Source organism: Nestor notabilis, unplaced genomic scaffold, assembly GCF_000696875.1.
Source record: "Nestor notabilis isolate BGI_N333 unplaced genomic scaffold, ASM69687v1 scaffold10246, whole genome shotgun sequence".
Taxonomy (NCBI): Eukaryota; Metazoa; Chordata; class Aves; order Psittaciformes; family Psittacidae; genus Nestor; species Nestor notabilis.
This window is the reverse complement of record NW_009932422.1, coordinates 24,105-39,753: the sequence shown is the minus strand read 5'-3', so window position 1 is coordinate 39,753 and position 15,649 is coordinate 24,105. Positions and strand designations below refer to the sequence as shown.

The following is a 15,649-nucleotide window of genomic DNA, read 5'->3' as shown; positions in this document are numbered from 1 at the left end:
ACTGTAATGGCCTTCCAATTCTCAAAGAGACCACAGTTACCTGGTCTAGAAGATCTTCAACTTTTTTTTGCCATCCATCCCTTGCTGCTTTTTTTTCACGTTCTTTCAGCTGCAACAGCTGAGTCATGGCTGCCTTCTTATCCTCTTCATGCTGCAGCCTCAGCTCTTCACGAAGCTTATTACATTCCTGTCTAAAAGCAAAGGTGAAATAACTAAAATGCAGTGAAACTTGTGCAAGAAATGAGGAAGAATTAAGAACTCTGTAATAATGGAAGAAGTTTAGATAATAACAGAAGCCTTTCCTTTACATTTCATTTGCTATTAATTAAATTTGCATGCAATGCATACTTCCTTTCTTATTAAAGAATGAAAGGAAAAAAATTAATACTTGCCGAAGATTTTCTGTCCATTTTACTTCCAAGTCACGAGCCATTCTGTCAACTTTGAACTTTTCCTCTTCTCTCATGGTAGCAATCATTGCCTCATGCTGTTGTCTCTCCTGATCTAGTTCTCCCTGAAAACACAAACTTCACAATAGAGACTGATCAGCAGCAAAAAGGTATTTCAAACCTTAAATGAGTGTATTTATAATAAAAACGTCAGCTACAATTGGCTTGTAAAACTTGAACTGTAACTTTTTCAGTGTGTGATTCCTAATTACACACAATTAACGCCTATACCTCTGCTGATATTTCTTACTTGTAGAACAGAATTCTGCATCTCTATAAAAAGCAACTTTCCAATAAGTCATTCTGAAATTAATCTTTTCAAATATTGTTACACTGAATCACAGAATAATTTATGTTGGAAAGAACCTCAAAAGGTCATTAAGTCCTGTTCACTGCAGGACTAACTTCAGAATTGCCCAGTTTCTTTGTGTCAAGCATGTTTTGGATTTTTTTTTTTTTAAAGCAGCAAATATTCAGTATTTGAAATTCAAAGCTTGAGCTACGTGGATTTGATACAAAGTTCATGTATCTTCTTTATGTTTCTTGACTGGACAAACCTGCTACAAAAAGGGTTTCGTAGTCTGAACACAGAAAAAAATTCAAAATTCCTATCAATTTCTGTTCAGATTTTACTACAACAATATCAGGTACTACCTAGAAATCATACTTACATGAATGTTTCTCAGCAGTGCTTGCTTCATCCATGAGAAGCAAACATGGCCATCTAAATTTAACTACGGCTTTCTAAAGTGATTTTTTTTGGTAGGATTTTTTCATGTATATATTTTAAAATCTGTTAAGGTAAATGATATTGCCAGGAACCTGCTATATATGAATATTTAAATGTTATAAGACTTGAAGAGAGAAGACCTCAGTAGGTCATAAGGACACTTAGAGAAATCACAAAAAATACAGAGGAAATACAAACTGTAATAGGGTGCACATCTACTGACCATAGCCAAAGAAATAAATAACAATAAAAAACCCAAAACCAAAATAACTCCAAACAAACAAACTCCACAATATTCTGTTTCAGGTTGGTTTTGTTAAGAAAATAACACCAGGATGAAAACAGATCCAGGGATTTACTATTAATATTTCTTTCAATTTTTGCTGCTCTACTTCAAACATTGCTGTGATCTTGTAAATGTACATTGTTTACTGAGGAAAGAAAAAGGAAAGGTTATACTTAAAGCAAATGAGCTACTGACAGATTAACTGACAGTTCCAGTTCCATTTAGGCCAACTGAAACAGCAATATATTTGTGCTTAAACAAATTAATAGCTTCAGTTGTATAAAGTCATCACATTTTCCTGAAGATAGTCTGATATCTTTCAAGATATCATAACATACATCTTTAAAGTATTCTCAAGCATCTTTCGAAATTCTAAATTTGAGCCTGAAATGAAGACTATGCCATTACTTGAGGAAAACATGGTATTCATGTATAATAATGAATCTAGAGCTAGTGAGCTCTGGATCCTGCTTTGCACAAAAACAAAACTGTCTGGAATAGCACTGGTCTAACACATACCCTTTTTACATTCTCAGGAAATTCTGTTATGACTCTGAAAAATCCACCTCTGGATTTATTTTGTATGGACACACTTTAGCACAATTTGTATTGACCACAGAAAGATGTGCTTGCAGCAATAACCATTAAATATTAGAAGTGTTCAGAAAACAAACAAACCAAACCCAAAACCACCCATCCCAAACCAACCAACTCAAAAACCAAACCCCAGACCAACCCATCATAATTTTCCACTTTTTTCTCTCTACTTAAAAAAGAGAAATCTCTTTTCTAACAAAGCCATATGAAGTTCTTTCAATAATGTGTACACTATAGTAATTCTTGCCATTTTAAAAACAAGACCAAAATCACCGTGACTGTACTTTGCACAATTTATTCTCCAACATTATGATTACCTCAATGCTATACAATGAATCTGTGGTCTCTCGCAGTCTTGCTCTAGTTAATTCTAGTTCTTTCTGTAGTATCTCCTGAGCTTCCTGAAGACTGGAGATATGCCCTTCTGCAGTACCTAGGCCTTGCTCACTTTTTCGTACTAGGTCTTGCAGACGAGACACCTATGACATCAAAAAAAAAAAATAATAATAAATTGTGATTTCCATACTTCTTCGTAATGGCAGCCAAGTCATCCTGGCTTCATTTTCTTCCAGTGTCTTGTGCAACAATACACTTTTTTCTACCTGTTTGTGCTGCAGCTCCCCATCTATAAAATAACGATACTGTATTCTTTTCCTTCAAGTAAAAATACTAGAGATTGTTCACCAGCTATAGGAAAGGAAAAGCTTTTTAAATATGTACACTGGAAAAAACAGAATAATGGGAGGCAGGGGGGACCAAAGAACAGCAGCTAATGGGAACTGAAGCTTTTCTGGCAGTAGTAGTGGCCTATACCATTGCCTTTGTATGTTGAGATAAACTCATTGACACTGAATGTTTTCATTGCAAGAAAAGACTACCCTTTGGTATGCAGGTATGAGCAGGTAACAGTTACAACTACTCTTTCTGTTTATTAGCATAATTATAGGCAAATACTGTTCATAACATGCACAGGCGCACACACACGCTCTCCCAGAACTCCTTCCCTATGTATGCAACCCATAAAGTGTCGAGAAAGGACTCTTTACCCCTCAGCAAGGAATTCCAAAATTCTTTGGAAGACTGCAGAGGAAACCTAATGTAATCTTGAGCACTTATCTATGTGCTTCTTTGCACTATATACAACTAGTAATTCCCTACAAAACACAACTACCTGAAGAAGAACCTGTTTGTGAAAAACTGCCCCCAAGACTGTACGGGTATCTTCAAAATGCACTACTACCTGTGTAGTTGTTGCAGCACACTACTGAATGGAACATAAACAGCAGTCCTATAGATCTAAAGGATACAAATCATGCAGGAATGACTCTCATAGAGTTTAGGTCTATTCTGCTGATAACAAAGCAATGCTGGAAGCCGTTTAAAATGATCCTTATTAATATAATTGGAAATGCTTTGCATGGAGATGGCCAGTCCTTAGACTACTCTGTCACATGACACAAAGTCTTTCTAAAAGGTCTTGGCTGGTCTACACTAAAAGGAAGCAAATCTAGAGAGTAAAAAGCCAGCCTCATCCTGAGACACGTGAGAAAGTATCCTGACTTAACCTGAACTCTCAAAAAAGGTCTCTGGCAAGTATTTAAGATCACACTTTCTTAAATAGCTTTGTACTAGGAACAAGCCAAAGGAGGCTTGAATCTTCCTCATCCTTTCACTAAGAAAATTGCTGTTAAAAAGTCTGTCAAAAAGAAAAGAAGATAGAATGGGTTCAAAAGCAGCTTTCTCAGCAGAGAAGCTGGAACTAAGCTAATATCTGCAGAAGGTAATAAATATATGCCTACTGTTAAATGACATCTGTAACTTTAAGCAAAACAAATAGAAAAGGAAGCAGCAGTAGAAAAGTAAGAGCTAAGCTAAAGATGTGCCAGACATTTCCCAGGAAAGTTTCTACCAGGTCAGTGAAGGCACTGAGTTAAGTTGTCAGTTGTCAATAGGGATTCAAATGGTAAGCCATGGCTGCAAATGAAGCTTCTCTCATGTGATTTAGATAAATATAGTAATAAACCAAAACATATCTCCTCTGCACTACATGAAGTGGATTTATAGTCCTCCCTAAATTTATCACCTGAATGCTTTCTCTCATTCCCTCAATACACAAAATATACTGCAAAATGTTTATCCTGACATAAGAATGTATACAGCTCAAATACCAAATAGCAGCTGGCCCTAATTCCCTATTTTAGTTTTTCTTAGTTATACATTCCTTATCTATGCCCCTGTTTTCTTAACTCAGTGTGCTGGAGAATTTTTCACAACTGAACTTGACAGCAGATAATGACAACTCATTTTTAAAACATTTGATTACCTTCAAAGAAGTAACAAGTTTATTACTCAAAGAAGTAACAAGTTTATTACTCATGAACCCAAGAGAAGTTGATAAAGAGTAACTAAATTAAAGCCTACAGTGTTGAATGACAATAGTGTTCTCCTCAGATCTATCTAGCAACAAGGAAAGTTAACATACAACAGAGAACTTAAAGGTAAAAAGAAATAACTAAACTCTCTGTAATTTTGAAATGAAAAATAAACCTGTGTATGATTTTGTTAACATACATAACAAATACATCGTATTTTCATCAACTTGAATGTAGGTAAGCATACTGTTAAAAAAGTACGAGAAGTTCCAGCCTGACTTTGCACCAGCTCCAAGTACTAGCAAAGGCACTCACAACTATCAGAAGGAAGGACAGTCTCCTGTTTCACAGGTACTCATGACTGACCAGCAGTGCCACTGAGCTCTAAAGATGGTAGGTTCAACTACTCTGGTGGTATATATTGATATACTGAAACTATATTAATACATACTTTCAGAATATGTACTTTAATATATAATATTTTAACACCTTAACATGTATATTAACAGTCATGTACTGATATACTAATAATGTATCAATATATAATATATTAACATATAAGAATTTATACTTTAATATAATAATAATTCAACGTATTCTTTCAGAAGGACAACCCTTCCCATTTACTAAGAACAAGCAGTTTTGTTCCAAAGTGAGTTTAACATTTGTGCAATTTGCAAGCCACCAGAATTAGACAAACAGCCACCATCTCCAGAACTTGTATGGTATAGAAAGTAGTAATCAAAGGTACTGCTGCAAAAAAGTACTTAATGGTTGAGTCTGTCTTAAAGCACACACAGAAATCCTATATACGACCTGTTGAACAAAGAGGCTGATGAACTATTTTCTTGGAAGAAAGTAAAAGTTCCAGGCAAGAATGGATTGATGGTTCTGATTTCAGTAGGATGTATTTCTACTTTAAAAATCTTACATTATGAAAAGGTGGTGATTTCAAAACCAAGAAATTAAAACTGTACTGAGATATGATACATGTAACATTGATTGCATGTATCAAAATGTTGCAAATAATTTGGGTCTTACTAGAAATAAGTATTTCATGTCATCTTTTCATAGAAATATAAGATCATCTACAAGCCAAGAAGCTCACCAAAATTTACAATATGCTAATTGTAACTACATATGGTTTTAAATACAGCTAATTTTCCCTCTGTCTCCTGACATATTTTATGTAGAGGTCTGTGTACCTAATGAGTAGGTAAGCACAAGAAAAGCTGTTTACGTCAACTGTTTTATACCTCAATCTCATTCGCTTTGTTAATTTTCCAAAGGACAATACAATCATTGCTCAGAAGCAGTCAAGTAATTTATCATGTCTGAAGAATACTCCACTTTAAACAGAAATAAGGCAGTGAACAGCATAGTCCTAGCTCTGTACTGGACTTTAAGCACAGGATCATTATTGATGAAGTGTGGTCTAGTGCACAGAACTGTTAGCTGACACAATTAAGTTAACCCTTGCCTCCTGATTGGCAGAAGTCAGTTTTGTTGTCAACTCTTCCTTCAGGTTTTCCAGCTGCTGTCGGAGCTGATTCTTACCATCCTCCAAATGCAGTTTCTCTTTCTCAAACTGCTGTTCCAACTCCTTCAAAAATAAAAAGTATGGAAGAAATATTAAATTCTTGTCATACAGACATCACAAAGGACAGGTGTACTACATGAAAATTATTCTTCCTGGCATAAATATTTCTGATCTCAACTAAGAATTGCCCTTTTGTTAAAGCGTTAAAGCATGAACTATTATTTCCTTTTACACTGGGGGCTGAATTTTTTTTCCAGTTTATTTTCTACTCTATTCCTTGATTAATTTCTAATCTAACAGCCTTGATTAATCACAAAGTAAAGACAAACAAGACTTTCTTCTCAATTACTAGTTTCACTTTGTACTTACTTATCAAAATCATTAAAACTGTATCTGCTTTCACAGTTTTTCAATCTGAGTTGAAAGAATGCAGAAGTTTTCACTTTTTATAAAATTAAATTGATAATATGTTTATCCTTCAGCCTTTACTCATTCATCTCATACACATAATCACCACAGAAAACAGTAAATCCTAAAAATCCAGACTGAGCTTTGGGAAGTTTTTCAAGCTGTTACAATCAAGGAAAAAAAAGGCTGCCACCATATCTATAAGATTTATGTAGAACCAAAAGAAATTAATCATTAGTCTTCAAGTTCAACTACATACAAAGAATCAAATACCACCTCTGTTTTGGTTCAATCTCTGTGGAAAAAGAGCATAATTCTGAAAATAACTCTGTTCGATGAATTACATTTCTTTTACATGAGCTTATGTTGTAGATCCATTTGTTAGAAACTTTTTTTAAGGAAAACTATAAATTCATGCTTCAGCTTTACTAATATTCAGAATCTATTTTCAGGAGAACAATTTCTGTCACTAAATACTTAACATGAAACATGTTAAAATGAAAAGCATTATTACGTATTTCAGTGGAATGTATGATACAATTTGTTATACCACAAAGACTTTTTCAAGAAGATTAAAGCTGCTAAGTGAGGTGCTCCAGAGCCATGTAATAGAACAGGGTTTTCTGTGCAGCTACAGAGGTTCCTTTATTAACTCCTTCCTAAGAGTTCAGCTGAATTGCAAGGCTTAGCATCAATTCAGTGCCTCTGTGTAGCCCTGAGCTCAAATACCTGAGAAATCAGTAATCTCTCAGAAGCAGCTATGAAAATAGAGACCAGAGCCATGCATGGAACAAAAAGTACAACTGCACGCATTACTGAGGTTGCAGACACAGAGAGACTTAAGGGCTCAAGAATTCAAGAGGAAAAAGACTGCCATGAAAAGGTGTAAAACTCTCAGGAAAACTGGGGAGCTGCGAGACAGCAACTTGGTGTCAACATACAATCCAAGAAGCAACTGAGGCTAACGCTTCCTCACCCAAAACCAGAGACTTCTCAAGTGTTTTGCTGGGGGTGGTAAGCATGTTAGTCTTAGTAGCTTGTTCTAGCACTCCAATGGGGTGTGCAATAGCCAATAAATAATTTGTGTATAAACTGCTTGCATAATCTCTTTGTTCATGGTAGAAGTTGATCAGAGTGACAAAACAGTTACTGTAATAACTTTCAGTAATGCACTGCCATACAACGTAACAAGAGCATGTGCTCTTCCCCAAGCCCAGATCAATCACGTGAGACAAATGATGCTTGCTCAATGCAACTTGCTCAATTTTTCTTGTTCGCGCTGTGAAATCTGCTGTCTGCAGAATTTCGCTAGTGCTATTCAGACCTTATTCTGATAACTGAGTAATTAGTTCTTTTATGATACTTGTCAGTACAGCTGTGCAGTACTGCAAAATTATTAGCAGCTCTATTTTCATAATCCTATGAACTGATGCCATTTTTACAGCTCATTTTATAGATGAAAGAATTGAAGCAAAGAGATATATTTAAGCCATTTATTGAGTCTTTTTCTCATTCTTTATAATTCTCTTCCAATTTTTTAAAACCTTTCCAAACCCCAGATGCCTTTCCCAGTCTTCCAGTCCCAGTAAATCCTCATGTTCTCTATCCAAAGTCTCCCTGTACCATGCTTCTTCCTCATATTAAACTCAACTCTTCTCCACATTTGAGACTGACTGTTTCTTCCTTGAATTACTCAAATAACACAAAATGTGCTTAGCCAGACAGGTCTGACAGAAGAGACAGTATACTGTTGAAGATTTATTGGTATCTTGGCCCTGACATCTTCTCATAGCTGACTTTCCCTTGCTAAAATCAAGTTTGACATTTCTCACATTTATAGATGTGTTCCCTATTTTAACTAATTTAATTACTTAAGAACAAACATTTTGTGATATCTTTTGGTTTACTCTCTGTATTATCTTAATAACAAAAGAAAAAAAGAAAAATCTTACTACAGTAGAAGAAAAATGTTCCCAGAAACCCTTAAGAGACTTTTTTTTTAATGACGGGTATGTTTAAAGTTACAAAGAAAGTAGAGCTGAAATATCAGATCCATGTATGTCTCAGACAACTACTTCCATTACTGGGAGACAGGAAAAAACTCTTTGGGATTTACTCAGAATAAAATTAAGAAGCAACACACTAGTAAAGTAACTAAAAAAAAGAAAATCGGTCTAAGACGCACACCACTAACTAGTATATTTCCTGTGAACACACCAGAGGAGCATAACAAACCCTTAAGTTAAACTATTAAATTTTAGCCTGTATTAACTGTATAAGGCTAAAATTGTGTCAGATTAGGAAGTAATAAATCAAGATTGGTCTTCCCATTTATCCCAACAAAAAGAGGCCAATTTTGTGAAACAAAACCTTTTGGTTTCAGCATCCCAGTCAAAGGTAAGTAAACAGTCAATCCACAGTAAGCGTAATTTCATGATGCAAGTTAGGAACAGCTGTTGTCTTCCGAGTATACGTGTAGACAAGTACAAATATAATATCTTTTTGTACTTCTGAATTGTTTATTAAAAAATTAAATAAATATCAGAGTAACAATCTTTCATCTCCTTCAGAAGCGACATACCAACACTTCTGAATATGGTTCACAAAACCTGGGAAAACACACTACTCTACTGAAAAAGAAAGTTCTGTAACTCGAGGATTTCTCTTCTGTATGCACACAGATGACAGTACAAATGCTTTCCTTTGTTTTCCACAAGATACATGTTTCTTCAGTGAGGCCTAGCAGATCTGCTGGTAACTCCAAATAAAACTTGCCATGCAACAAAATCATGCAGTCCAAGGTTCAAACTGTAACATATGCCTTTTGTAGTATGTTTTATTACTAAGGAAACACAAACCTACCATCTGTAGTTTTTTCTTATCCTTATTAGCGTTAGTGTGCGCAGCCTCTATTGCAGTATGGTGTTTCCATGCCAATTCTTCTAAAGTCTTGGAATGAGCCTCCTTCAACTGTGCAGCCTCTCCTTCCAATCTTGCTTGCAATTTTACCAGCTCCTTCTCATAATATTCACGTTGTGACTCCCTTGCTTCATTTACTTTCTGTAAAAAACAGAAAAATAAAATAATTTCTATTAAACGGTAAAAATTCAGAACAGTAGCAATAAAAAAAAATACAAAACACTACTGATGACAAATCTACAAAAATTAACTTCCCTATAAAACAAATTGAGCAAACACTAACCACTGACTAAATCATTCAGTAACCAAAAGGGTAGTTTCAATATATCTCTGCAAAGCAATATATTCTTATTAAAATCTACCTTTTCCTCTATTTAATCTGGGAAAATAGCAATAAGGTGTAAAGCCTATAGAAAATTTCAGTTAGGTATTTTCAAACATGTTAAGCATATTTTCAGAGGATGGCCTTTTAAATTGTTCTTTAACCATTTCACATTTCTCTTTACTTCAGATACTAGACATCTAGACACAAGGTCTTAAATTAAATTGTTAAATATGTTCAAAGCAGTCTGAACAACATCTAATTTGACTTTCTTCTACTTTCACTTTATGCTCTACATTAGTCATTCTATGTTGCTACATGAGACATACTAGGAACGCTGCTGGTCCTAGTCCAGTCACATAAAACAAAAATTAAAACATAATTATTTTTTCTGAGAATTCTAGGTCTTTTGGTTTTATTCAACTGAAGCCAGTAAGCTGTTTAACCTTCTCCAAGGCCAGAATTTGCTGCCTTTGTCGCTCATCCAGACTCTGTGTTTTGCTTTGTAATAAGTTTCTTTCCTCTTCCAGTTGTGATAGTTTTTCCTTTAATCTAGACTTTTCTGATTCCAAGTCTCTGATTGTAACTTCTTGAGTCATTTGAGTAGCTTGAAGCATTCCAATGTGACCTAGAAACAAAACAGCTCTTTAAAAACTGTAATTCATACTTCAGTGATTTCTAGAAGTACAGCTCTAGTGGAAGCTTTCATATGGATCTCCATCATCTTCACTGCAATGCTCACCTTCCCCTCCACTTCTCCCTTTGTTAGTTTTATTGTAAGATGCTCAACAACAGTAGAGTGCCTGGTGCTGAGGCTCTTTTAGTTTGTTTTCCTGGTTCAGATTTGAATACTGACTCAAAGAGAAAGCAGACACAGGCAACAATTCGAATGTGGACAGTCTGCACTGAAGAACTTACCCCACCTAAAACCACATCTTTTCCTCCCCAGTAAAAGCTACACAATGGAAAGCAAAACATTGACATATAATAGTAAAGATGTTATTGTTTTATCAAATTCATAATTTAGCCAGGTATAGCAGCAAAAGCTGTGTAAAACTTATAGAATTACACTTAATTTTGCATATAGGAATATGACCAAGAGATGTAACAGAACTCATTCTCTCTATATTATTATCTAAAGCCTTGCAGGTTAGAGGCTTGCTTTTAATTTTAATTTTAATTGGCCACATCCACATACCCAATTTGTGAACTGGCCATGTACAGCCAGCTAGTAGTAAGCTAATACAATAATAATGAATATAGTATTACATACAGTATATAATATAAATAGTAAACTATTACAGTATTAGCAAGTTAACGCTGTGAAGTGTTCTCTGTCCGTAAGGCTGACTGACAACATCCCAGCTTTCAAAACAAGGTGATCTCATTCAAATCGACTTTAGGGAAGAGCCCTGGGCTAGTGCTAATTTGCATGGGAAACAATCAGGTATTTCTCCAATTGGTATAGTTGAAAAAGGCCAAAAATAAGCCAGGGGCTTATATTTAGCCTGCAATCCTACCTGTAGTATATTAGTTCAACTATCTGGGCCCATGCCCTACCACTAAGCAGTTTACAAGAGAGGCAATGCCAATGAGGGAAAATCTGCATGTGTAACAGTCAAGTTTCAAACTGTTTTCTATGCCTTTCTGTATGCCAACCAGCACAGAGAGGCAAAGAAAACAGCTATAAAGAAAACCCTAAAGCACTTATTATCCAGCAAGCTGCAAGTGTTCTAGACAGTAAACATAAAGCAAAGTACCACAGTCTTAGCAAAAAGACAAGGCAATTGAAAAAGGATGAAGGAACAGGAAGGATGTCTCAGTGACTATGTGGAGAACAGATACACAGCAGAAGCATTCTGTACAAGTGCACTTAAGGCAAGAAATTCCAAGGCCTGGAAGATATGTGTGTACCATACAAAGTAGAATATTTGGACGAAAGTACACTCACACACACACACATGAAAAAAAAAAAAAAAAAAGAGTCTTAAGTACAATGCATGCAATATCAAAACAGTTAAAAAAATCCCAAATTTGCCAGAAATTTCTATTGCCACCACTGAACAGTCTTTAGGCACTCTGAACCCACACAGGACTAACAGAAAAAGGAAAGGCTAGTATAAAAACATGAATTTCATTTCCAGATTAAGTTACTGACATACATACTGGCTTTGAGAACAAGATCAGTGGCTTGCTGCTGTAAGCGCTCTCTAGCAGCTGCTAGCTCACTTTCAACTTCTTTGTGTTTGCTTAACAATGACATTTCCTCCTCCTTCACATCATCTAGCTGTTTTTGAAGAACCTAGAGGAAGCATAATATAATGCCTGTTATCATTATATACAATCATGTGTAAATTTAAATGAGCATTTGGTTAAAATGTACAGAAAAGACCTTTCAGCAAACAAGTTTTATTCATACAAAAAATTAAATCTTGTAATATTCATTTAGTATTATATGTTTTTCCAAAAATATTGTTGAAGCATTACAAGATACCAGATATACAGCATGATGAGAATGCATAAGAGAAATGGGACAATATTCAAAAACATACATGAAAAATAAAAACAATAAAATGGTCCACGGAGTTTGAGGGTCAATATGAGAAACCTGATTCCTGATATCTGAGACTTCTTCACGTTGAAGAACACATTATATGTTGACAGCTGTTTACAGTGTCCTCCATTGCAACTATGTTTACTACTAACACAAGTTAAGCTGCACACAGCTATACATAAAAGAAGAGCTAGGCAATTAGTTAAATCAAACTTTCTGTATATTTTAAATCTGATGTACTGATTCACAATATTCCATCTTGGGTAGTGTGCCGATGATGGTGTGTTCTCAGCCATGCAGGAAGGAAAAGGAAATCTTGTTCCACTTTAAAATGAAAGCTAGATTTCTCTTCATTCAAGTCACTGAAATAGTAGAGTGATCTCAATTAACAGAACTGGGGAAAACACTGATCAGAATGTGTAATAAAACATGAACACCAGAAGTGGTGAGATGATGCATTTGATCACCTCATCCATAATGATCAGAGTAGGACCTGACTTTTCAAATCTGCTCTATTAGACTCTTCCTCTTCTTCAGAACCAAGAGGAACTCCATTGTTGCAGGTATGATCAACCTACAGTGGGTTTCCTCTTCACTGCAGCTCTCCAGAAACTCACCTCCTTGATGCAGTGAATTGAAAGACAAGAGTTCTGCTTTGTTAACTGAACAGAGTTGGAATGAACTTTTGGAAGGCCCTGTGGGAAACTGGAAAAAGGCATTCTAAATTTAACGTCTGATAAAGGCAGCAGTCTTCTTTCACTATACCCTGTAGTCCTTACACAAAAAGGAAGAATAGTCCAAAAGATGGGTTGGAATTAGGCTGTAAACGGAAAAAACTCCTGGCCCATCTCAGCTCTACCCAGTGACGCTTCCAAAAATTACTGTGACCAGCACGTTTAAGGTATTTCTGGCTTTGAAACTTGAGTTACTACAAATGCAAAAGACAAGATACTCAAGCTTACCCACAGAAATTACTGTTCTTCAGGCCTCAGCACAGCTATCAAAAACCAAGCAAAATTTCACAGAATTTTTTTCCTTCAAGCCCAGCAAGCCCAGTCCTATTTTTTTTTTTTTCCTGACCAAAAAAATTCAGTTTTCGTATTTCTAGGACATCTTGTCCTTCTTTAGGCACAAGAAACTTTAGTTTCTAAATAACACTGTGCTGTGGTTTAACTCAGTGAGCAGCTGAGTATCATATAGCTGCTCACTCACTACCCACCAGCAGGATGGTGGACAGAATGAGAAGGGTAAAAGTGAGAAAACTCCTGGGTTGAGATATAGACAGTTTAATAGGTAAAGCAAAAGCCATGCACACAAGCAAAGCAAAACAAATCATTCACTCCTTCCCATTGGCAGGCTCAGCCATATCCAGGAAAGGAGAGCTCCATCACGTGTAATGGTACTTGGAATGACAAATGCACTCACTCTTCACACAGCTTTTATTGCTGGGCATGATGTCATACAGGGATACCCTTTTGGTAAGTTGGGGTGAGCTGTCCACTTCTGCACCCCACTTGCTGGTGGGGTGGTATGAGGAGCAGAAAAGGCCTTGATTCTGTGTAAGCACTGCTCAGCAGTAAGGAAAACATCTCTGAGTTATCAATACAGTTTCCATGCTACTATGAAGGCAATTAACTCTATCCCAGCCCAAAAGAGTACAGAGTGAAAATGTGTGCAGTATTTGTTACTGCTTGCAAAAACATAATTGATGATGTTAAAATAAAAAAGTTAAATCATTCAGAAAGCCATCTTTTTTTCTTACCTCCTACAAACCTACTTAACACCCAACATGTTTAAGCAAGTAGTCACTAATGAGCTCTACAAACAAGACTGCATTGAACACAGAATATTCATTGTATTTATACTGTCAATTACATGATATTCCTGTCAAATACACTTTTGCAAGAAACTGTACAGTCTAGTTAAGTGGCTTCTTAACTTTTCCAGCAAGCATTTCAATTTGTCAGCATAACCAAACACATAATTTCAAAATATAAATAACAACATTTAGATTATGATAATCAAGTATGAGTGACATAAAATTAAGTTTACATGTTCCAATGACCACAAACTACCAGCCTCTTGGAAAGGCAGCATAAATAGAAACAGAAAACTCACAATCTTGGGAACAACATATCATCGGTCTCACCTGAACATTGTTTTCTGCTGTCCCAAGAGCTACCTGAAGTTTTTGGCATTTTTCCCGCAGACTGGCGGCTTCATCCTGCACCATTTGCAATTCAGTTTTAAGCTTTCCCAGATTCTTCCGTAACATACTTTCCTGGGTTTGAAATTCTTTTCTTAGCTCCACTTCTTTTTCTTTGCACGCATGTAGACTTTCTGCTGTAAAAAGCTGAGATCTTTTCAAAGAATCAAGTTCATGCTCGTAGAAGGACTGTGCTTTGCTGAGTTTGCCTTCATAGTCCTCAATGAGTTTTTTTCTTTCCAGCCTTAACTCTTCAACTTTACTGTTCAAGTCTTCCAGCTCCAGTCTATGCAATTCCTCTAGTTTTTCTTGACCCTTACTTAAAGTAGCATTCTGACTCTGTTGAGTCTTCAGAAGTTCTTGAATCTCAAGCCTGTGAGCAGCCCTCAAGTCTTCCAGAGCTGTACGCTTGTCCTTCTCGTACTGCACTTGCAGCTGTATGAAACTTCGCAGTCTTTCCTCAAATTTCTTTCTGATCTCTTCTACTTCTCTTGACATGGTCACCACACGTTGGACATGCTGAGCTTCTGCACAAAGCTGCATATCTTCAACTCTGTCCTTATAGGCTTCAAATTCTGTCAAGGCCTGATGTTTCATCTTTTTATGATCTTCCAGTGACTCTTCTAAAACCTGGATCTTTCTCTTGAGATCCATTTCTTCTGCAACTTTACTTTTATATTGCAAGATCTTCTCTCTGGTCTCTGCAAGAATTTGTTGAATTTCTTCTTCATGAGCATCCTTAAGGGCTTGGATAGCAGCTTCATGTTCATCATTTTTAGTGTTCAAAGCATATATTACCTACAGACATGAAATGACATTATATTAGAGAAAAGGCATTCTGGTTATCTGTTAAATTGTAAGAAAATCACCTAGGCACTCTGAAAGTTACTTTGGCAATCTGGCATGATTTCATAATATAAATAAGACAACAAATATGATTATGAATGTGACTGCATAAATGCTGTATTAGTCATGGCAATCTTACATATCCTGTAAAATAGTTTTTCTATACTTTTTAAACCTACACTTTTCCTGATGAAAGTTTTGTCTTTATATGCATGTTGCTGCTGTAAATACTACATTCAACACACTGAAAACCAAAACATTTATTTAGAAGAATTAAAGCAGTGCCAAAGAAATCTGAACAGAGGTCTTCCGTTGGAGAATAACACACACCAAATATACATTACAACATGAAATTAAACTGGAACATGCAACTGAATGTGGTGCCATAACACACATTCTTCAGCAGCCTGAATTCCAGCT

General features: G+C 35.8%; 1 protein-coding gene across 3 annotated transcripts in view; it reads right to left on the bottom strand.

The window, feature by feature from the left end:
* FAM184A (family with sequence similarity 184, member A) overlaps positions 1-15,175 on the bottom strand; it is a 40,526-nt gene extending 25,351 nt beyond the window's left edge. For 2 of the 3 annotated variants that reach the window (XM_010016393.1, XM_010016394.1), the window contains exons 1-8: positions 14,327-14,980; positions 11,790-11,925; positions 10,070-10,251; positions 9,245-9,442; positions 5,915-6,037; positions 2,380-2,541; positions 389-514; positions 41-187 (exon numbers count right to left, since the gene is read on the bottom strand). In XM_010016393.1, coding sequence (XP_010014695.1) covers positions 41-187; positions 389-514; positions 2,380-2,541; positions 5,915-6,037; positions 9,245-9,442; positions 10,070-10,251; positions 11,790-11,925; positions 14,327-14,980 — 1,728 coding nt within the window. Of the gene's footprint in view, positions 1-40; positions 188-388; positions 515-2,379; positions 2,542-5,914; positions 6,038-9,244; positions 9,443-10,069; positions 10,252-11,789; positions 11,926-14,326 lie in introns of all 3 variants that reach the window. The other variant, XM_010016395.1, reaches the window with a different exon arrangement.
* Positions 15,176-15,649: the final 474 nt, after the last annotated feature.